General features: G+C 27.4%; 1 protein-coding gene across 2 annotated transcripts in view; it reads right to left on the bottom strand.

Moving 5' to 3' along the window:
* Positions 1–1,157: 1,157 nt before the first annotated feature.
* Positions 1,158–25,679, bottom strand: part of LOC123294809 (TRPL translocation defect protein 14) — a 32,832-nt gene continuing 8,310 nt past the window's right edge. The window contains exons 5-10 of one of the 2 annotated variants that reach the window (XM_044875963.1): positions 9,784–9,900; positions 4,333–4,461; positions 3,534–4,010; positions 2,343–2,550; positions 2,023–2,207; positions 1,158–1,463 (exon numbers count right to left, since the gene is read on the bottom strand). In XM_044875963.1, the coding sequence (XP_044731898.1) occupies positions 1,279–1,463; positions 2,023–2,207; positions 2,343–2,550; positions 3,534–4,010; positions 4,333–4,461; positions 9,784–9,900 (1,301 nt within the window). In that variant the 3' untranslated portion in view covers positions 1,158–1,278. The remainder of the gene's footprint in view (positions 1,464–2,022; positions 2,208–2,342; positions 2,551–3,533; positions 4,011–4,332; positions 4,462–9,783; positions 9,901–25,679) is intronic. The other variant, XM_044875964.1, reaches the window with a different exon arrangement.

The raw sequence follows: 25,679 nt of genomic DNA on the forward strand, positions 1-25,679 counted from the left end.
TTACCCCAAACGGCGTCGTTCAACTTACAGCCTGACGATATTCAGACATTCAATCAAATAGAGGTAATGACTTGGTCTAGTCTAGTCATTTAGTTTCACTATCTACCACCTGGCGCTGAAACCCACACACTGTCAATATGGTGTCGGCATTCAACAATATTGTTGGTGTATGTCATAGTTTTATTGTGTTGACACAAAAAAAGTACAATGGAAGAGTCTAGTGCCAAAAAGTAGGTAACAATACGTTATATTTTAAATTTCGAAAATAAACAATTTCTATTGTATGAATGGCCTAATAATCTGTCAGTCAGTTCATTAAATGTTGTATTAAACGCTACGTTGAATATAATTCAGGCTGGTAGTTGATTGGTACCGTTTAGTGAAAAGCTTGGCTTGCAACTGAGTGGCTAATTAATATAATTGGCTGCGACATATACATCAGTGAAAATTAAAAAAATTCAATTAATTGATAAATTTGTAACAATTTGCGATAAAAATTATCCATTTTGTGAACAATTTTTGACATTAATAGTAGTATTTAATCAATTTTCTCTATTTAGAATGAATATTTTTAAAACTATCATTTTCTAAGAACCAAAAAATCATATCACGATGATAAAATTATCCGTTTACGTGAATGATATTAACTTTTGGCACTTTTATTTTCTCATTTAAGATACATAAAATTTCTATATTAGGTTTATAGATTAAAATGATCTTGAGGCCCATGAGCATTAAAATAAACAACATACCTTCATTTTATGATATTTTCTTAATAAAAACTTTTTATAAAAATGATAAATTTTTGGGATTGTTCAATATTTTTGAGATAAAATTATTTTAGATAAAAAAAAGACTTTAATATTCTCAAAGAGGGCTCTCTTGAGAAACATTCGATTTAAATCGGCAAGATTCATTCTTAAAGAGCGATATATAAAAGATTTAATTTAGGAACCTAAAAAACAATTTATTTTCTAGAGATTTTATCTATATCTTCCAAAAATTATAACGATGCAAAATTCCGAAAGTATACTTGACAATATTTAATATCCCAAAAATTGATTGAACACCTTAATGGAAAATTATACATTGAACTATTTTTTAAAAATTGTGCATAATAATTGCAACAATTTTTAATTGAAAGTTTTCTTGTCTTTTCCATATCGAATAACTAAGGAGGCAAAGTGTATAAAATTATATATAAATTTGATAATAATTATTAAATAGAGATAATAAAGTTAAGAATACTATTTATAAAATTTAAGTCTTGCATTGATATTAAGCTTTTCCGTTCACGATTTTACTTGATCCATTCATGAGCGAAACTCCATTTTCTTTAGATTTTTTTATCGATTTTTGTTGATGGTGATTGCCATTTACGACTGAGGATGTTCCATTTGTTCCATTTGCTTTCTTTGTAGCTGCTTCATCATCTGCAGTTTTAATTTGTTCGAGTGTAGGATCTGAAAAACGAAAATAAACATTAGTATCTTATTGAGTCTTTAAAAAGGCATATAACACATTTTCATTGTGTTTATAGTCTCATCAACGAATATATAAAATAGGTAATCTACGGAAGATCTCAAAGTACAGCTCCGATTTGTATTATTCTTTTTTTTTTAATTTTTATTTTTTTTTTTTTTTTATTATTTAAAATCAGAAATGCTAAATCAGACTGATATAGCAAAGTCCAACCTTAAGTACTAATGATAGAAGTTTGAAATTTCGAGACAATATTTATTGTATAGTGCAGGTGAAATAGGAGAAAACTTGCATGGAAATATATATACAAACACTCATTTTTGATTTCACTACTTAACCGATTTAAAAAATTCTTTCACCTATATAATGCTAAATTATCAGCAACAAACATGGCTGTCTTTTATTTTCAAAAAAACTGGGGATCCAAAACTTAAAAAACGAATAATCAAAATTGGAGCTGTTCATGAGGACTTCCGAGAAAAACATTCATTGATGCAACTATGATTGTATCATGGATATAATTATTCATAAAGTACTTACCATGTTGAAGAGTTCTGCAAAATTTTTTACTGGTATTCCATTCTTCTCTTAATGATAAATTAAACATTGAGTAGTCTGGGTTGCCAGTTACATTCTTTACTATCTTTAAAAATTTTGGTAGGCATTGATCTAGATGTGCTTCGTCTTGCGAGGTGTACGTCTCTAGAAGAATCATCCCCTTGCATCTACGGAACAAAAATTGTTTACTTAAATTTTACACATCATAATTTTGTATTTTTATCAGACAAAATTGAATTGAAATTGAATAGACAAGAAACAACGCAAGATAAATAAAAGTTTTCAAAAATATGTAAAAATACCTTGGATGTGCTGGTTTCTTGTAAATATCCAATTGATAATACTGATTGTTGATAATAAAACAACGCCTCTTCTTGTATATCGGGAAGTGGTCTTCGTCTTTTTGTGACAGCATGTTGACATAATCCCGATGTGTTAATTGTGTTCGGACTTCGACAACTTGCCCACATATCCGGGGTTTTCTGATTGTATGAATGTAGCTCCAATGACCTGTAGATGGGCATCATGTTTTTGTCTGAATTGTTCCCAACTGTTACCCCATTACCATACAGTTAAAATACAACCATATTTAAAAATTCTTACATTGATTTGTTGATATAGTTAATAAATTGGTTGATTTTAGTAACGTATTATTTAGGGTCAAACAGTTGGAAAATTAGTTTAAATAAACGAATAATGGATTATCAAATTAGTAGTAACTGATAAAAACATGATTTAAGGCAAGGTACTATCTTTAAAAAATGCTTTTATAAAAATAATTTCGATTGCTACATTCTAAAGATGGTAGAGATAAAAAACGCTGATATCCTGTTTACATGAGTTACTAATTCAAGAAATATTTAAATAGAAAAAGAACTAGATAATTATTGGTTCGATTCTTTAACTCAAATATAGTGAAAATGAAACAAGATGATATTTAAGAAATGATTATAGACGAATTTAATGTAATTATGTGTTACACTTAATATGGATCAAAAGTGCTTGTATTTGCAAGAAGTTGTTCTCAGAAAAATCTGCAGAAATTTTAATCGCTTTAAAAGGATAAATAATAAACAAAAAAATATTCCGTGAAAACATGCAAAAGGAATACTAATGCTAAATTCGTGACGCATACTCTTGCAGATAACCTAAGAAAACTTGAAGAAAACTAAACATGTATGAGAAGAAGGAAAAATGAATATTGAAATCTATGAAATGCGAAAAATGAAGATTCTTTAAGTTAGAGCATCGACTCACAAGTATTTGGATCGAATATTATTGTTTCATGTCTTGTAAAATAATGGTTAATTTTTGAATTAAATTAATTTCTAGCTATTAAATAATAAATCAAGTTAGCTTGGATTTATTTCCAAGTAATTATTTTATTGAGTATATTTAAGTTTTATAAATTAGCCTTTAACGATAGTTCCTACTAATTTGTTAAGACCACAATAGACAAATATTTTTAAATAATAAATAATACAAATGCATACCATTTTGGCCTCGTTTACGTAATCGTGCTTGCATTTTTGGTGATTTTGTTTGTAAATAATTATGTACCACATCAAAATCTTGGAATCCTGTTGGAAATTTATCATCAGGTGGTAACGGACCTTCAACTAGGAACTTAAGTTTGCGAGAATTGATCTTCAGACGATCACCCGTATCAATACCCAATTTTTGGCATACACACTCAATCATTCTTTTGATTTTTGTTTCAAAATCAGTTGAATTATCAATAACATCAAAATATGGATGACCAATCCATGCTGAAGCTGCATTATAATCACGTTCTCTAGCTAATACAACACCTTCTGAACGACAAGCATGATCTTCACATGAATAAAAATCTTCTGCTCCATTTGCAGCAGATACCATATGAACAATATGATTGTAACGATTGTCGCGTAGTTCTACACTATTCCATCCATTATTTTGCATCATTTTCTCCCATTTTTCTTTGGAAATGACTAAAAAAAATAGATAAATTTTTTATTTTAAAGAAATGTGTATGTCTAAAAGGATATTAAATTTAAGGATTCAAAATTACCTATGTCAAAAAGTAAGAAACAGTAACAAATTTTTTTGCAATGCAAACTAAAACTTTATTAATGGAAATGTGAACGAAAATGTTTTTTCAGCTTTTTTTTTGGTCAAATATGTATATTGTTTTGTTCTCCTAAATTATCCATGCAGTAATATAAAGTAAGCTTATATATAAATGTATCCCATCGTAAAAATGACATATTTTTATTCTGAGGGCCAAATGCGAGTACTGATTTTAATACTTACATGCAGAAGCATCCATTGCACCACGATCGCAAATTATAAGACAATTTTTTGTTGATGATCGGCCCAATTCAAAGAATGTATTTTCAATTTGCATCATAGTTCGTAATAGATTTTCTTGAAATTTTAGAGCTGAAACCAAAAACACAAATATTAAATCTCAAATTTTTAGGCTAATAAAATGGGATTGATTTAAAATTACATTACTCCAGTAAATGGAAAATAGTTTAACTTTTGAGAAAAGTCATTACATATAAAATTTCAAAAAACGCACTGCAATTTGGTTATTGGAAGTGGTAAACTAACTCAAACAAGCCGTTCTACCAGTGTGTTGTTTATAATATTAAAATTAGTTCCATCTAAAAATGCTTTTTTTTATTACAGAGGGCAAATTACTTGAGTCTGATGGAAGCAATAAAAACCAGTAAAAAATATTTATCAATAAACACAAGACAATACTGATAATCTTAATAACATTTGATATAGATAGATAGATTAACTTCAGTGGTCAATAAATGATTTATATCTGTGGTTTTTGTATTATTTTGTAATTTTAATGTAAGTATTACACATAAAACCTATATGGAGCTGACGGTCTAAAGGAATAATTCGAATTTTATATATCTACTTAAGTTAAGATTACATGAGCGTCTAGTTTATCGCGTTGTTCTAAACGCATGTTTGTTTAAAATACGCTGTTAAATAGAGCTCTAACATACGTTAAAATTCATGTACTTGCAATTTATTTAACAAAATGTATTGCAAAAACGTATATACGTTAAAAAAACGTTTGCTGTACCCTTATTAAGATGTTGTCGGGCAAATAGATCAATAGATGCAGTTGTAAACGATCGAATCGCTATGCTATTATTTTTTTTATTTTTTGAACAGTATTAACAGAAGAAAATATAAAGCAGTGTAAACTAATTGAAATTCGCGAATCCTGTTTGATTCTTAATACAAAAACTTCAATTGTAACTCCATGTATCAAAGGATTTTATATATCTTAATCATTAAATGATATCTGTTCAGCCAGTGAATATAATAATAGTATGCAATTTTTTATTCTTTAACAGTTAATTAGGTAATTAAAGGGTTTTTTCCAAAATATAAACTAACAAATAAATGAATAAAAATTTTTAATATTAATTGTTTAATAATTAAAAATATGATATCAAATATTATTTTAAGAAACTAAACACTTTATTTAATAATTACATATTTCCAATTACTTAAGCAATTCTTAAAACCTTTATTTTATTATTATTAGAATACCATGAATATCATTTAAAATGAATTTTCAAATCTGTTGCACAGCTACAATTTCATCGGCTGCCTAAAGAAATCTAAATTTTAAAACGTTTTGATGTATATATTTATACTTGTTTTAAGGAAACCTGTTTTAGAAAATCGTCGTAAAATATGATTTGAATCTAATAAGGAAGTTTCCAATTAGTTTAACTTCATAGTAGTAGCGAAAACTAAAAAAATACATTTTATTTTTTAAACGATTTTTTTTTTACGGCAATCGATTTTAATTCAATTAAAGCTAGACATTTCATCTATTTGGTGTATTTCTACATTTAGGAACATAAATCAATGTTTATATCAAAGAGTTTTCCATTCATATTCAATAAAAATTTCATAGAATATTCCCATAAGTGATCCCGAGATAGAAAGAAAGTTTTAGAATAGGATTACTGAGAATTTTCAAAATTATAGGATTTTTGTATAGAAAAGAATTCGAGATATTTTGTATTGTTTCAAAAAAAAGCTGCTAAATTTTTGAAAGATGCGGTGAAATATTACCGAATTAATTGAAATTTCCAAAAGCGAAAAATTTTCTTACTCTCATCCACAATGAAACTAATCGGTAAAATACGGCTTGTCCCTAAATCACCGTACAGAAACTTTTAATTACTTACAAAATTCTAAGACGAAATGTTCTTAATCGTTTTTAGATTTGACATACTATAAACGAATATGACTTTGTTGTTAATTATCGTTTTTGCTTTTAAGAATTTTCCGTCTAATATTAGGAAATTTTTTATAATAAAAGTAAACAAACCTAAACTAAAGGTTGTAGGAAATCAAGTTTACTAATTTATCTTCAGACAAGTTTTCATTAAGTTTCATATTTAAGTTCAAAGTTCTAAAAATTAAATTTACTAGAAAAAAATATCAAATTTCGAAACAAATTCAAATATTGTGTTTTAGAACTTTGCACGCAAAATCTATACATACAAACTTTACGAAAAAATTAATTGTCGATAAAGTATTATACTATAATATGCAACAACTTTATTCATTACAAAACTTTAATTTTTGCTAAAAATTAATCGAGAAATTTTTTAAATTGAAAGCGATATTTAACAAAGCCACAATCGCTAATGGTGCGTCAGATCGAACGACGCCAAAAAAGTTTTCGTATAAAATTCATAGTCGTCTCTGTGTGGTTCGGTGACATCCTGACCTTTGTATACTTTGATAATAAAATACAATACAATAATGTCTGTCATTGATTTAATATCTAAATTAGATTGACAATATCTGATGTACATCTGTGACCTTCATTAAAATTTTTAAATAGCCGTGACCTTGATATAAATTCATTTATTATTATTATTATTAAATCAATCAAGGTAAAGTTAAAAATGTTCTTGATAAGTACAATTTTAATTACTATTGTTTGGTTAAAAATAGTTGTATTATTAAGTGAAAATCAAGTTAATAATTATATGGAGAATAATTACAAAGAATTTTAAAAAGAGGGAAGTGTAATTAACCGCAAATTTAATTAAAAATACACTGATTATTAAACAATCAAACTGTCTACATTCATGGGAGATATTTTAATACATTTTGGGTTTGGTTTTCAAAATAAAGTTTTGAACCAAAATTGTATTTTAATGAGAATTATGATTTTTCTAATTTGTTTTTTTCTTCTACAGTTTGCGCTCTCACTAGCAGTCTCTCATATTTCAGAAGGAGTACCTAAACTAGAAAAAGTTTTAATAATAAAAATATTTTGTTTAAAAATACTAGCAACTTTTGTTTGAAAGTTTTTTTTTTTTGAAATCAAACGACACAAATTCGAGTAAGTCTCCGAGGGTTTTTACAACTTTGGGAGGGTCGTTTCCAGACTCTGGTTCATGTGAAGTTTTTTTAATGATTTGATGAAGAGCCTCTAAATTGATGGGACACATTTTTGTATACACTCTGTATATTTTGAATATAAAAATCTTGTTAGTATCTGCCATTAATACTAAGAGTATAATTAAGAGTATAGTAATTTAGTCAGTCTATTGAGACTTTTTTTGTAAATCACTAATTATCAACCTTGATTTTTATTTCGATAATTTTTATCGGAATTGGAAATTTTGATTTACATTAATAAAATTTATTGATTATTATATTATATTGATGTAGATAACGTTTCCAATCATACGAAATAGTATTTTTTGCTGTTAACATGAAATTTTTATAATTTAGATATTTAATGAACCAGCACACAAGCGCCGATGCACAAAACTTGTTGAAGGAGGAAGTATAAACTTTGAATACTTTATTTTTAATTTTTACTACCTATCGATACTGGGCCTTTGATTTCCTTGAAATGAACATACAAATCTGGCTAACGATTGAATGGCAAAGGACCCTGCAAGATTAGACAGTAAAATGGCTTTCTGTGAAACTTTTTTTTAATCCACCCTAAAATGTTAATTGGATCATTCTGATCAAAGCCTCTCACGGTCACCAAAATTTTTAACGAATAGTTTTCCAGCTACGGGATTTCTAATCTAGAGGGATCCTTTTTGAGATTTTCAACTGAAATTTCTTTAAGATATCCATCTTTGTAAACGATTTTGGAAGACATCTCGGAAACTACACGTTAAATTGTTAAATGGATACGAATCTTGTATTTTTTGGATCAAAATTACTTTTAATAAATGTTTTTTTATCGTAATCGGAGACAAAAATGGAATATTTCAAAAAAAAGAGGTGGGAAAACGCAAGCCTATAAGGTCTCTGATTGTAACGCTGAATGAATTATAATATTAAGAAAATAATTGAAGCAAAAAAGATTAAAAAATAACAAAACAAAAAGAGAAAATTTGAAAAATAACAAAACAAAAATACAAAAGAAAAACTTACAAATAAAGAAAAAACATCATTTTCTTGTTATTAAAAACAACAGAAATAAAAATAAAGAAACTTAAAAAATCATAACAATATTAGTATTGGCCATTAACGTCACATAGTTTCGAAATTGAGTATTTTCCTTACAATAGTGTTGGTTAAAGCTAAATGATATTGCATCAGAATTTTAATATAAGATAATAAATGAGAACTATAGGATATTTCGAATTAAGTTTCGATTTTTCATCAATTTCTTAGATCAATTTTGTATTATATAAATACTAATTTTGACTACCATGTAGTCATTATCAGTATGAAGACCCAAATTAGCAACGAGTAGCACATACATTATTTTTAAGAGTAATTACGATTAACTAATTCATACTGATGATGACTACATGGTAGTCGAAATTCTCATTTAATTACTTATATAATACAAAATTGATTCAAGAAATTGGAGAAAAAAATCAAAATTTATTTCAGAATTTTACGTTTCTTACTAAATATTTTTCAGATAAAAATTTGCATTCATTTTGGAACGTATTGTAGATATAACGAATACCGCATTCGGCCAAAAAAATTTTCTCATTCGATTTATTGGAATAATTCACATTCAAGATTCGAGGTCGTATCTTTAAATGAGGATCAAAATTTTGTTGAATGCAAATACTTTTAAATTAAATAGCAAAAAGTATAGACCGTGGGGCAGAAAGGGTGCTTTGTTAAATGATTAATACAGAAACTTCGTGAATGGTTTCCTTTTGGCGAGTCGTTATTATTCTTATTTGAAAACGCAGCACTTCAAAAGTCGTAGAGAGAAGTTTGGTAGACTCGCCAAAAGGAAACCATTCACGAAGTTTTCAAGTATTAATCATTTAACAAAATCACCCTTCCTGTCCCACGGTCTATTACTTTTTTGGTAAAATTTGATATCCAAATGACGTTTTCTTTGATTTTTAGAAGTTTATAGTTAGAGTTGTACAAACCTGTTTGTGCAAGTTTTTCGTACGAATGAAGTTCTAAGCATTGAGAATATTATCAATTTGAAAAAATCAAAATAAAAGCTTAAAATATATACTTAAATTGGATCAAAGTTGTTAAGCCCAACACTACTTTTACAAAGCAAGCTAATATTAAAAATTGTAGCATTAACGTTAGTAATAAACAAATTGGATTTCTAGCATCAAGATTGTATTTCCACAACAAAATACGTTGATTTATTATTAATATAATGAACGTGATGTATATAATGATAATATTCATGAGAAAGCAACAACCAACGAACCAATCATGAGCGAGTGGAGTGGCACTCACCCTCAGTACCGGGATGTTCTTTGCAGATTGCTGACATGCATCGAAGACATGTTCGCCCCCCATTATCACAATTCTTGTTCTCCTTATTATCAGATCCATCTTTTTTTGTTAATTTAGCTATATATTGAAAATTTGCATACTTAAAAAAATTGTTAAAAAAGGCTGAAATTTTAAACTGATATTGTTGTGATGTTTGTATCCATTAGCAAAAAAACATTACGAAATAATTGTCAATTTGTATTTATTGTTCAGGTTTTTGAGAGTCAGAGCTTGTGATTGTCATCACGAACAAATATTTCACTTTTTATTTTGAAACCAAACGTATTAATTTACTTACTTCTAGTCCTAGCGAAACTGCGGGACATATGCGTTTACGATAATATCTCCGTTTTCTGTAATAGTGTCTTATTTTTGAATATAAGGGCTAAAAATTTCAGAGCCCAAGCAACTCCTTTATAGTCGAAAAACTGAACCTAACTCACTCGTAATTAAAACAATACAGAACTATCAAAAAATAAAATATGAAACGTATGTTAACAAAAATAAAATAGATAAAAAATCCAATAGAGTTAGACATAATAATAAATTTAAAAAAAACTTTTGAGACTGTTTCTTTTGCTGGATTTGAACTAAGTAATCAATCACTAAAATAACAAAATATATAGCCCTATTTCAACGCTCTCAGCTACCTTATGTTCACAGAAATGATCATAATATAACATATAAATACAAATGTAAAGGGTAAAAGATCAAATTAGCATGTCAAAGCTAGAAACATTTGAAAGAAGACCAAAATGGATTATTTGGAAATGAGTTAAGTTAGTGATTTTTTATAATTAATATTTTTGTTATAATATTAAGTGTCACTTGCTCAATGAAATTAATTGAATTAAATATTGTTCTTTTCGAATTTAATGTGAATACTTGCTAGTGAATACAAACTTTTAATTTAGAGATTCTACGTGAATAATTTTGAAAAAAAATCTTATAACAAAAAAATAAGGAAGATAATTGATGGAGCAAAAATCATAATATATTTTACTTTCGTGTGATTTTTATTATATACAATAATGGGACTGTGATTTTCTGAAATATTTTAATAGAAAGAAAAAATCATGAATATTGTCATCCCCACAATTCCCTTTACCTAATTTTTGATTATGATTTATGCTATAACTTCCTCAAGAAACCTTTGTATCATCTCAGTTAAATTTAGAACGACTTAACGTCAAACAGAATATATAATATACATGCATATTGTTGAATATAAATAAGTGACTTGACGATTCTGTTGCATTGTGATTTATTTATAAATAATAATTACTATTTAGAATTTAGACAATTCTATTACAGGGTGGCTACGATAATCAATTTTTAAATCTTACTGATTATTCCCAATTTTTCAGTATTGTTTATTAAATCGTTCTCTTATTTTTTAACTACTCTTACAGATTAAAGCCAAATTGAAGTTTAACGTTAGAAATTTTTTGGCGAATGATTGTACTATTCAAGAGGAATTTGGATTGCATTGTCGATATCATCCTAAGAGATGTTAGGAGCCATCTATAAATTACATCACACAAATTTTACGATTTTTAACCCCCCTCCCTCTTGTCACAGATGGTCACATTTTTGAATGGCCCCCTTCCTTGGTGCGACAGCAGTAAAAATTTTTTTTCTTAAATTTTTAACAAAAATCTTTAATAAAATCAACATCAAGTCAAATAATTTAAATAATAGACAAAACAAAAGATTAATTAAGTTAACGATAAACGATTGATTACGATTGAGAATTTAAAAAGGGAGTATATTAAAAGCTTCGTTATGGTTTTTTTTTTTGTTTTTACTTAAATTTTGCGTTTATATTTTAAATTTGAACATGTGATGTCACAAAGCTTTTGGCAATACCCCTAGTCACACAATGTTACATTTCGTTACCCCCCGACGTAATTAATGGATGGTCCTTTATATATATACAGCCTGTGTTTGAAGCATCTTGGGATAGAAATATGTCTGTAGTATGACTGAATACAGAATACATTCGTTTAGTAATGCATCTAAAAGAGAGGTATTATTCATGTATTGTAACACTACAGATACGATAAACAGATACGATAGGACAAGCTGTTGCGTTGTATGCATGCAGAGAGTGGGAGATTTGTTGCATACTAACTTACTAGTTATCTGTAACTAAAAAACTCCCACCTCCAAGTGTCTTCCAAGTAATTCAATGTATGTATATAATACCTCTCTTTTAGATGCATTACTAAACGAATGTATTCTGTATTCAGTCATACTACAGACATATTTCTATCCCAAGATGCTTCAAACACACACTGTATATATATAGCAGGTAAGATAGAGAACGTTGCCGAGCTACCATATCATTTTCTCTATGGTGACGTCATTCATTATATGATACATAGGGCTACGGTAATTTTGCAGCGTTTTCCATCTTACTTGCGGACACTCTCATTTATGGGTAGCATAGGCACTCACGAACTCTATGATAATATCTTTATAATATCGGCATTTATGTAACAATACCACGCAAGTAACATTTGATAAGTTTTCAGGAGAACAAAAAATGAACTCTTTTCAAATTATTCAGAAAATTACACTTATTTTAATGAATAAAATCATAATTAAAGCTAATAGATACTTATTAATGAATGTATTCCAAATTTATGAAAAATTTCAAAAGAAAAATATACATGTTTTGTCTGTCCTGAAAACTTATCAAATGATAGTCGAAACTAGCTTAATAAATAACGAGAGTCGAGGAATATTTTTATGAGTGCCTGTTTATTTTCTATTTTTCTGTTTTGGGAAAAAATTTATTAAACAATTTTTTTAAATCCTGCTTATATTGAATAAATTAAGACTGAAAAAAATTAAATATCATTTATAATGGTCATAATAAAATAAAATTGTCATCAGATTTGTATGAATGATAGACTGGATAATAAATGCAATTTAAACATGCAAACTAAACAGTTCAATAATCCCTGTTCTTACTTTAAGTGAGTAAGTAAATAATTTTGTAGACATTATTTGAATGCAATAAGATTTGATTGAATAGCAAGAAATGATTGAATTCGTCATTCTTTTTCACAATACGATCATTCCATGTCCCCATTAGTTTAAGGCGGTTGGTGTAGTTCAGTATCGTAAATATTGAGTCAAATCAATAGGTAAGTTTATTTAGAAAAGGCTAGTGAAAAATTCAAATGATTTGCATCTTCACAAAAATTAAGTAAAAAACCTTGAATCGAAACTCTTCGTTAAGGTAATTGTCGTGCTACAATATTGTAAAAAATTTTGTGAAATTTGCTATAATTTTTGTCTAATACTGTACCCGCGAGGCTTCACACCACTGATTTCTATATAACTGGATAGAGGATCTATATAGCGAAAAACAAAATTAAGTATCTTGTATTGAAGCATCTCCAGCGCCTCAGAATGAGTGGTTGGAATTATTGGAAACTATTAAACGCATGCGTGATATCTATATAATATATGTTATAAACATTTTTTTTAGTTCTAGCCACTAATTTGGTGGCGCTAGTATATATCTCAAATTCAGAAATTCAGACGAATTTTAATACACGAGATCCTCTATCCAGTGATATAGAAGTCATTGCTTCTCTAAAGAAAGCTGTTATGAATGCGACTTTTGATTTCAGCAATTCGGAAGGGAGAAAACCCATGAATTATTTAGGACTTTTGAACTTATTTTAAGGCTTTAATAATCTTTAAAACCTAGTTGAAAATTTGTATGTATGTTTAATTGCTGGAAAGAAAGTATCTTTTAGGGATGTCAACTTCCTACCCCTCTTCCCTATTTTTTTACAACGATATGTATTGGAAGGAATATAATAGAAATCTGTACGTGAATTAAGATAATATTAAGAAAATGCCTTTGATTAGTGTCAAAAGACCAGCTTTCCGTATGTAAAAATTTAATATGTACAGAAACCTTGACAAGAGGAGAAAAATATGACCTTAGTGGTGGAGCTCTGTTGTTTTTCTTTCCTTTTTTTGAAATAGAAAAATAATTCGTGTAATCGAATATGGTATGCGAGGCAGCTTAATGATTTTGTATCTATAGACAATTCAATGTCGTAAAATTCGATGTTATTGAAATACCAATTTTAAATAATTTTTGATTGTTCATTTGAAATAAAATAAATAGTTAAATTAGAAACGCAACATAAATGTAAATATTTTTAGGGTTGTATTGAAAAATATTTTCGATGGCATGTTTAAGTGAACTTTTTATTTAACCTAATTGAAATTTTTTGAAATGGTAAAAACATAATATATTAGATAAATTATTTACATTATATTAAAAATAATTACACAATAAAAATTCGTGACGAGTACACAAAGATACAATGAAATTACTTCTATTAACTGTTTTTAAAATAAAATTCACAAAAAATTCGAGTCCGTTATTTGTTGGGTGCAGGACGGACCTAGTAGCTTTACAATTTACAAAGTTATTTTATTATTTCCATTTACTGAATTATATAGGCAATATTATTACATATATGATAAAATTATTATGTATAAACTAATAGTCTGGACGATTTTTGAGCTGCAAAACTGTAACAACATATCTTTACCGAGAAAAACTGAAACATTGCGTATCAATTTTTGAATTCCAACCAAAATTTTGAATTTCTATCAGTTCGGTTATGTTGCGTAATTGAAAAGTGCTGTTAAGTTACAAAATAAAATTTCTAAGAACTTTTGGAAAATTTATTGAAAAAGTGACATTGCCCAAGTATTATGTGACTTGGAAATTTCGGTGATTGTATAGAAATTTCCTGATATTTAAATCAGAAAATAAAAATTCTTTCTAAAAATTACTAGTCACTACTGGTTATGACTAATTGTAACAAATTGTTGAGGTCAAATGTGCTATTATTGTAATAATAATAATACATTCTTGATTAAATCAAATCAAGTTTTACAAAAAATTAGAAATGCCAAACAAAATAAAGAATTTTACGAAAACATGCTTAATCCAATTTTAATTTACAAATTCTGATAATAATAATACATTCTTGATTAAATCAAATCAAGTTTTACAAAAAATTAGAAATACCAAACAAAATAAAGAATTTTACGAAAACATGCTTAATCCAATTTTAATTTACAAATTCTGATTGTTGGAAAATAAATTTCCGTATATTTCCAGAATTTACAACGACCTATAAAATTCTCTATAATTGTAAAGCTCTAGATAAAAGTTTTAAGTTAAAAGAGTTTAAACAGGATTACCTACACAGTTTTCATGAAAAAATCATTCTTTCTAGACTCATTCACAAAATTTCAAATCATTTGTTACAGTATGGTAACCCGTTAAGTCGCATTACGTAATAATTAAACGAAATTGATGGTAACAGCGTTATTTGTTGAGACGAAATCGAAGGGCGAATAAAATAATTTGTAACAACCGCTATTTTATTTGCTTCTGTTTTCAATCGAACATTTTTCTAATGTCATTGCCGAAAATCATTATGTTATACTTTTCCAACGGCTCTAAATATGTGCTACAAAGAAGGGAACTTTTTTAAGCATCGCGAGGCCCTTGTCAAAAAATTATGTCTCCAAGCCTATAAAGTATCCAATGGAAAAAAGAACCTGACTGTAACAAATGGTTCAAAAATATTGGGTCAGTCTTTCCAAGCCTACAAAGTACATAATTATTAGAATAAGTATGGTGGTTATATAAAATTATTCTATATAAATTGATTTTTTTTAAATAAAAATTAATATTATAATTAAAATAATAAACAGAAGATGACATTCTGAACAATCGTTAAATAACCTTGAAGTTCAAATTTATTAATTTAATGTTGCACGCAATCCAATTATTAGATATTATTATTATGTTTATGACTTATTGAATTTAGTATGTATATTTTATTTACAAACTAATGTTTCTATTTATTTTTATGTAAACGTAAATAAAAACTTATGGAACTTATCATCGGTGTCCAAAGTTAACCGCGTGCTTGCTATCAACTGTATTTACTATTGCTCTGTATTTTTTAAATGAGTTTGTTAAAAAAAATTGTAAATATTTATCAAATGTCTGATTTCTAGACTTTATTTATTTTATTCTAAATTATAAATTATTATCTTTCCATTGGGTAACACACCTATGGGAAATTTATGTACTTTTTTTTTCATTCACGTTAGAAGAACCAAGTGTTGATTAAAAAGCAAAGCTAGTAGTAGTTCTAACAATAAGATGCAAGAAAAACTAACTTCGTTTTATTAAACAGCCTCATTTTGTGTGTGCATCGTTTTCAGAATTTTTCTACGATAGTTATTTAAAAAAAGCGTTATTTAATATACAAGCTAATTGCATTGAAACGTATAAAATACGAACGCTTTAAAATTCGAATCAATTATTTTTTTTAAATCTAAAGAAATAATTAAATTACTTTTTATTTCTATTTTATGCATAGTTTTACTGAATATTTATTTCAACGGTTTTTTATTATATCCTATTTTTGCTAATTTTCGAATGCGATTTTAAATGTGATATTAAATAATTATTTAAGGTATTCCCAGGATGAAAGCACTTGTAGACAGAAGGGAACTTAATTATCTCGTGTTTTAAGCGGTCAAAATTTCTGAAACTTTGTAAGTTCATAGTAAGCTCTATTTTTAGACTATGAAAAAAAATTCGTTAAATTCTGTCGAAAAGTGGGTTTTATCATAGTTTTAGCATAGGAACTGCAAATAACCGGCTGAAAATACCTTAAGTAGTATTTAATGAACAATTAAGTACAAAAATCGTAAAATAGACTGGGATTCACGATTGACCCTGCCTCTAAGGTACTATTACTCTACTACTTTTATAATAAATGTAAGTACGATTAAGGTAAAAGACAAACGAGATATTATCAAAAAATTGATTTTGCGACCTTTGACCCTGAACATCCAAGGACGCTGACACGTGACCAACTAAGATGATATGGTTAGGAGTCTTTATCGAAATTGAAAAATCATGTTTTCGATGTAGTAATTTAATCATGTTTTTCATTTCTTTTTGAGAATGGGAAATTTACCCCCTTATTGATTGTTCCAAGTTTTCCTCTCAGTTTGGGATATTTTTTTGCCGAGGTAGGTAAATATTTACTACCTAGAGTTTTTGATCATAAAATCGTTATAAAAGCAGTAATTTGACTCATAAATACATGAATTTTTTTATGCCAAAAAAATAATGTAATAAAATTCAATTTGATTAAGCTTTAGTTGGTGGAAAATCGATTTAAATAGCAGTCGATAATAGCACGGTCTAACTTAGAAACGTAGTTCAAAGTTAACCTGGTATAGATACTTACCAGAGTTAGTAGTTCTAAGGTTAATATGTATAAATTATATAAGATAAATCTAATAAAAAATAATACAAGATAAGTAGCTATTTAAAGAGGAAAAGCTTTCTCCTCTTCAGTTTTTCATTTTATCACAACGGATGAGTCGTCTAACATAATGAATTTAAGTTATTCAAGAAACCTTATTTAAACTAAAGAAAATACTATCAAATGAAATTCTCTAATAATGTAGTCTATTTATAGAAGCTATAATAATTAAATTATACGGATTCTTTTTTATTAACTTGTTTTATAATTTTACCTGAATACGTTGACAATTCTTACAATTTATACAAGCTAAAATCGATTTAAAATCTTTTCTCTCAAATTTGTTTTTAAAAAATTTTTCGGTTGTTTCGTTTTATTACAGCCCAATAAGTTGGTAATTTCTAAACCAAAGTTTAGCGTTTGAAAAGATTTTTCGAATGTACGTGCAACGCATCGATGCAAAATTACCAAAAGATAGAAAAGAAAATTTTTGAAGGCATTAGTCTCATATGTGCCAAAAACTTGTGTTTTTTTATAAACATGAATGTAGATAATATTTCTAGATTGGTTGACGTAATCCAGTTTTTCAATTTTAAAACAATGACAATATTTAATGTTTTTGCCAAAAATGTACCGGCAATTAAAATATAAAATTGAAATTGTTCCAATGTAAATGGCTTTAATGCCTTTATATTTTGACAGAATTTCGATTACATTAAGTTCTCTATTTACAAACAAAACAAATGTTTTTACATGGGCGTAGAAAAGAGGAGTATCCAAGTACTAAATCTCTGTCCAAGTATTAAATATTTTGATCGAAAATAGCGCCCAGATTTTTACTGCAGTCTCTACTGTTAAGGACTTTGCCTCCAAAATCAGGACTATGGGAATTACTATAATATTTCGAATGTAAGTACTTACTCAATTTCAGAGGCTGAGTGCACCTCCTTCATGCTTATACCATGCACTACATCAGCCCATCACAGCTATTTATTAAATTAATTTTGTTGCGACGGCGGGAATCGAACCCGTTACCCTAAGCATACCGCGGACGGAATTGGTTACGCTTTAACCAACTGAGCTTATAGGGCGACCAACTGAGCTAATAGGCTCATATCAGGTCCTATATAATAAGTTAAATAAAAAAACCGTTGCGATAGATTTTATGAAGTATCAGATAATCCCGTAATAACTCTACTTTTCAATCCGATTACAAAAAAGTCAATGATCTAGACATATCATTATATGTTTTGAAAATGCGATTTGATATTTTAATTATTCATTATGCATTCAAATTTTTTTATATTAACTATTTCCAAAGTATTAAGTAAACAAAAGTCAATATATAATACAGTAATTAAAATTATGACAATATTAAAATAAATAATCATGAGGCTATTGATAAAATTGCAATTATTTTTGTTGATAAGATATTGTTTTATTAATCCATTGATACAATTTATTAAGTAGCTATATATTACTTCAAGGCTTTTAAAATTACAAAATTAAGTATATTATTTGGAAATCTTTATTGTCTGATTAATCCAGAAAGTACGGGTTGATGAAATAAGAGCGTATTTCAAAAATTTTGAAAATCTCTATCAATAATTTCTTTGTAGGTCGACTTCAAAATGTAATTGATAGAAGTATTTCACAATTTTTATTTTGTACTTTTTAGCGAAGTCACCTAAAAGTTTGAAATTTCTAAATTTATGAATTCCTTCTCCTATCCAATAGAAAAAGAATCATTAGAATCAGGTCTTATAATTAGTGAAAATATCGCGAGACGAATTAATGTCCCCCTTGGGTTTTTCATCTCCTAATAGTATTCAACCTTAAAGAAATCTTAATAGATAGTTCCGTATGATAATGATCCGCATGGTTCCCTATTAGATTTCGAAATTATTACAATTCATTTTTCTCGCTATTAAAAAAAGAAGAGTCTTTTTACGAAAGACTCCCACTCTTTTTTGAAGGAAATTGCGACAATCTAAATAGCTCCAGAAACAAATCAATGAATTCTAAACAAAACATTCACTGTAGTTTTATCAGAAAATACATATTTTTGAGTTATTCGCGATATAAATATCGCTTTTGGATAATAAAGTTTACGATTTTGAGAATTCTTACCCGGCTAAGTGGAAAGCTTTTTGAATAAAGTGTATAATTGAGATATTTTAATTTAAGCAGTTTTTGTTTAAAAATTTTCTTAGTTTGTTAATGAAATAACCAAAAAAATTATTCCAATAGAACAATATAGGTACTTATTTCAAATGCCATCAACATAATTACTTAAGCTTTTAAATATTAATTAATATGCAATAAAACATTTAACTATTCAAGGTGGCGGTAATTGCAGTCAAATTAAAAAAGGAAATGATTATTTAATTAATCCACATTAAATTAAAAGTATAAATAATTGAGATAAAATACCAGAAATTGGAAATTTGTTTCACTTGACAAATTTTTTTAATAAGTTTAAAAAATAGTTTTTAAAATATAGTTTTTTTTTTTATAAATAAAGTTTATAAGTATTTTTTCTCGCAAACTGTTTGTAATAAATTAAATATATTAATAGTATAGGAAAACATTTAATTAAGTTCCTTTGAAGCAATAATATGTAGAATAAATACAATGAAATGTAGGCGATAAATAATTTACAGTAACTTTTTATAAATATTGTATTTTTTTTGAAAATATGCCAATTATTTCGACAAACTCGTGATTCAATTAAACATGTGATTGAAGAAAAAAAAAGTTTTTATTTCTTTTTGAAAAATAGCAATAATATTTTTTGAATAATTTATTAAGGATGTACAAGCACCAAGGCAATTTTAATTTAAATAAAAAAGCTTGATTTTTTTTTATATGAAGTTGGATTAAATTTTAAGGGAGTTTGCCCGATTATTTAAATAAATAAATGACTTCAAAAGAAGGCATATTTGACATTGGTCTTACGGTAAAACGGTAGATGGATGATATATTTTCATAGATTTTTTCAACAGTCGATGGAAAATAAAAATAAAAATTCTAAGCTAATTTGCGCCATCACGGGTAAACAGTGATGTTTACAAAAAAAAAAAAAATGTTTCAAACAAAACGTTGCTTATTCTTTTATAAGGAACATTTTTTACAATTAAATTTTTGTTCTATCTCTAGCGGTTTATAAGATGGGTCCTGGACACGCTGTAAAAATTTCAACTTTTCGTTTTTTGAGTTATCGTGTTAACGGACGGACGAACAACCGGAAATAGACTATTTAGGTGATTTTATGAACACCTATACCAAAATTTTGTTCACCAATACTTGAAAGCGTTCCAAACTTGGGACTAAAGTTAGTATACCTTGATTATTTCATATATACATGGTATAAAAATTGCATTATTCTATTTTTTGCATACAATATTTCGAAGCATGTGTACTCTACAAATACTTCGAAATATAGTATGCGACAAATAGAATAATCAATTTTTTTATATTGATTTACCAATAAATAATTGTTTTCTAATTGCGTAAATTTTAACTGATTTTCCTTTTGACAGTCATAATTTCACAACATTGTGAAATATTGCTTTTGTACGATCATTTTCAAAAATATATAATTAGTTTCGGATATAATTTACATTACATGAGACTAGATATAATGAAATTTTAAAATTAAATTTAGACATATATTTAACAGGAAAATTACAAATGTAATAAAATGTATTGAAAATTTCAAAACAAAACTAAAAAATTTCCGTCGACAAATAACAATGATATATTAACGGATAAAATGTAAAATAACCACCACAAATTTATATTTAGAATCAAAACGTGCTTGAAAAGCATGCAGCACGATTGTCGACATAGTTTTCACTTCACATGTAAATGTAAATGTGCTAATGTATTTATATACGACCGTTATTTTACACTGTAAAATGAAAAATCATTGGTCAAGGATGAATCTAAATGTACACTAATGGTTCTTAATAAGTATTTCATCTACATTGATCTTGAATAAATAGTTTAGCCCGTGGCTGTGATGAGTAAGGGCGGATGTTACCACACCTATTGGCAACTCACAATTTTATGATTGACAAGCCAATTTTTAATGAGTCTATCAATAAATTTATTTGTTAATTTTTCAATAACCGTTTTTCATCGATGAATCACCGCTCATCTCAACGCTTTCGAATACTATGAAATTGATTTTGATATCAGTCATTCATGATAAAATTGAAATTTCCGTCCTATCTTCTACTATATTCACTCCCTCAAAAAATGAAACAGGTAATCGTTGCATACAGAACCGAATTTAGTGATGCGTGTAGAAATAACTTCTATATCTTTTCATTATATTATTAATTTGAGTTTAAAGATTTCAATATTTATGTAATAACTAGCTTGATACCTGCCCGCTTCGCTGGGCTTAAAAGTAAAGACTACCGCGTTATACTTTTTACCTCTCTTGCTTTCACTTATTCACCTTCCATATCACTTGAAATAGGGGTACGGATTGTTTTACACTTTTACAGAAGTAAAATATATGTACATATTAAAATTTTTGTTTGAAATGTTATATAGTCTTGATTGAGTGTATCAAAAAAGGTGGCCATAAATTGTAAATAGTTTAACATTTTTACAGAAATCTTTAATTTATGGTTCAAAATAATGCTCATAGATGGCGTAGTGAAATGTCATAGACTAAATTTAATTAAAAAATTTTTTTTATTATTAATACCTATATCTTTATAAATTATAGCTCATGTGTTATTCTGATGTATGGGTTATATTGTTAAGTTTCATTTAAACCCATGCATTATTTTTATCATGAACTCGTAACAAACAAACATCCTTACTTTCACTTTTATAATATATAGGGATAGAGATTGTGATAGAAAAGGGATATTGTCTACATTTTTTATATTTTTCTGTAAAATATAGACAATATTATTACATAGCTAATGAAATCTTTGTTTGAAAACTTATTTTAATAATTCTTACAAAATCTAGCCATGAGCAGAATAACAACAAGGACCATATTTAAATTATTTGGTAAATAAAATACGGAATCCTTAAACAATTTATTGGCAACGTTGTAGTACAAGAAAGTTTGATTGGACTTTGTTGCGGACGTAACTATTGTATTACATATATGAATAATACAAAAAATCACCTGTTGTTTTAAAATAGAGTTAAATCATATACATTGATATAAAATGTTTATAAAATATTTAATTAAATGTTAATACAATTTATAATAATTATCATCAAAGATTTATTGTTAAACATACCAATGCAAAATGTATTGTATGGTTAAGGTAGTACAAGAGCCAAGTTTAGACTTGTGGTTGAAATTATTTATACCTTATTTTCACTTTGATGATTAATTTAGTTTTAACTTCATGAATGTAGACGAAAAATAAGAATAAACTTTTTCGATATCTGCCTTGGTTTTCGAAATATCGAAAGATAGGCTAGGTTACATTGGCTGTCCACGAAGGACACACTTAGGTTATAGAGCCCATTGTGATACCATATATGTGTTTCACCAGCACTCCGCTGATAATTTCATCTATCAGCTCCTCAATTTCAGAGGCTGAGTGCTCCTCCTTCATACATATACCATGCACTACATCAGCCCATCACAACTATTAATTAAATTAAATTTGTTGCGACGGCGGGAATCGAACCCGCTACCCTAAGCATACCGCGGACAGAATTAGTTACTCCTTAACCAACTGAGCTAATAGGGCGACGAAAGATAAATAATTAAACAAAATTTTCCATATTTTGGAAATTACTTCAGATCTTGTACATCCTTAATTATGAAAAATTACTCTATTTAATACAGTATGTACCGAAACAACAACACACGCCGAGCAAAACAATATAGATTTTTTTGCCGGTTGAACCGCTTAAGTCCTTCAGAATTTGTATTATTTGAAAGGTATACGAACAGCAATGGAGTATTTTTTTTTCGTAAAACATAAATCATTAATTTCATTAAAATTTAATAATTTTACTAAATTAAAATTGGCAAACTTTCTTTCCACCATTTAATAAATAATTATTGAATTAATTTCATAAAATTGGCAAAGTGTCCTTTCCATTTGTTGTTATTATTTTAAGTTTTCGAATTAATACAGCTTCCGGTCTAGACTAAAACGTAACTAAATGTTTAAAATCTTTTAAAAACAGAGTGCCTGTAATTATTTTTCATATTTTGTTGTCAAAAAACATTATGGAAATGTATTTATTACATTTAATATTTTCCTATTTACCGGTTTTTGTTAAATAGACAGAATATAAAATAATAGACTCAGCTCATTTAAATATATAATTTATTTTAATACATAATAGGTCAAGGTTACACATTTATTAGTAAAATATTGGCGTGAGGTTTTGAGCTATATGTGTCATGTCAGCTTGATATTTATAATTGAAAATATAACAGGTCAGAGATTAAAATAATATTTTATAAATCTTATTTAATTAATGTTATAATGTCAATCCCACCAATGATTCCATAAATTTTAATTATTAAGCTGTATTATTACTATTTTATTATATCAAGTATTATAATTTAATAATTTTATTATCCATTAGAATAATTGAATCCTCTTACTTCAACGCGTGGATTTTCTATATTTAATGAAAACTGTTCAATCGTTTAAGGATTATCAGATTTCCCCTAAATGAGTTTCTAAATTGGCAAGAGCACATTTAAGTGCATTAAAGTCTATATAAACATTATTTTTTCACTGATTGAAATAATTAGCCGGAAATTGAATCCGGCAAACGATAATTAATTATTAACATCCTTAAACAAAACTTTAGGATAACGAATATTGACGAATATTCGCATATTTTTTAACTTTTGCATTCGCAAGAAACGATGCGAATGTTTTGCCAACAACCAATAAGACTTTATAGACTGTTCAACAAATACAATTATAGCAAACTAACCTCAAAGCAAAACAAACTTAAGTTTGCTTTTTATGGACTTGCGTGATTGTTTTTAATAGACTTATACGACGAACTCTTTTAATGAAGAATTATATGTTTTAAGTTAATATATATCAATTTGTGAGCGCTTAATTTAAAAATTAATATTCGCATGTGAATATTGGACATAAATATTTGCATTCGCAAAAATACAAAACTTGATCGTAATTACCGCAACCCACGTCGCTACCCTGTATTCGTGGCTGAAAACAACAAACTACAAATTTCGAAGAAAAGTGGTGAAAAAAAATCAAAAGTTCCTAAATTAATATAAGGAGAACATGTATTAAAAATAGTAAGTCCTTAAATTCTACACGGAAAGAATAAGTATTTTTTAAATGTGGAATTTAATTACAAAATTAGCATCGTTAGATTTGATTAGCATTAGTTGATGACACAGTGCTAAATTCAATAATTTCTAATACTTTATAAGAACATGTTGATTATTAAAATTTTTTTAATGCTGCTAAATGAATAAGTAAGACCCGCAGATCCGTTAACTGTCGGTACACCAATATTCAAAAATTGACTTTTAAATATATTTCAGCAAAATATTCTCTATTCTCTAATGTTAAAGGTAAGGTTTCCGGACTCCAGAACGTAAATGATTAGGGGAATCAATCAATCATGGAAAGGGGTTCCAACATCACTTTCGTATTTACGTTGAAAGGATTGCAATTACGAAATTCTTCAAGGATTTATTTGTTATCCAAATTAGACAAATTAAAAAAGTCAAAGGTTGATCAGAATCAATGATCCTCCAGGCGCAGGTGTTTTATATCCAGGCATTACAAATTGTCATTGTGGCTTAAATACTTGCCTTAGAATTTTTAAAAGTTCTCCTTTTTTTTCGAGATAGACGAAAAACAAATGGTAAAATTTTTTTCAAGGTAAGTTTTCCTACTAAAACAGAGACAATAAAAATTTCGAATTTCTTTACACCTTTTTAAGAACATCACTAAAATCCGAACACATCATATCCAAACACAAAATTCAAAAAAATTATAAAAAGTTTGTTTATGATTTGGATAAAAAGACATTGTCCAAGGCAATTAAAATATAAAAATGACAGATTTTGATAAGAATCAATGATATTCGCTGATAATTCTCAGTTTGTAGCCTCTCTGTTAATTTGCCTTAGTAACTTACAAAAATAACAAAAATTTAGCAAAAAAAACGAAATAAAGCAAAAACTAATTTTGTAAAGAATTTTAAACCTTTGTATAATCATTTACAATTATTCAAAATTTGATGACAATATACTCATCATGTATAATTGCTGCCTCGTGTCATTTTTTAAAAAAGAAAAAATTTTATATATTATTAATTTATTTGAGATACCAAAAATAATTATTAAACAATTTTTTTTTGTTTTATGTCCATTTATATTGTTAGACAATATTTAATAAATAATTTATCATAATTAGTCATTCTCAATGAGAAATAATTACTAAGGAAATAAGAATTTAAAAAATGGTGATGAATTTGTTAACACTTCACAGCCTAGATCCAGGTGCAGTA

Source organism: Chrysoperla carnea, chromosome 3 (genome assembly GCF_905475395.1).
Source record: "Chrysoperla carnea chromosome 3, inChrCarn1.1, whole genome shotgun sequence".
In the NCBI taxonomy this organism is placed as follows: domain Eukaryota; kingdom Metazoa; phylum Arthropoda; class Insecta; order Neuroptera; family Chrysopidae; genus Chrysoperla; species Chrysoperla carnea.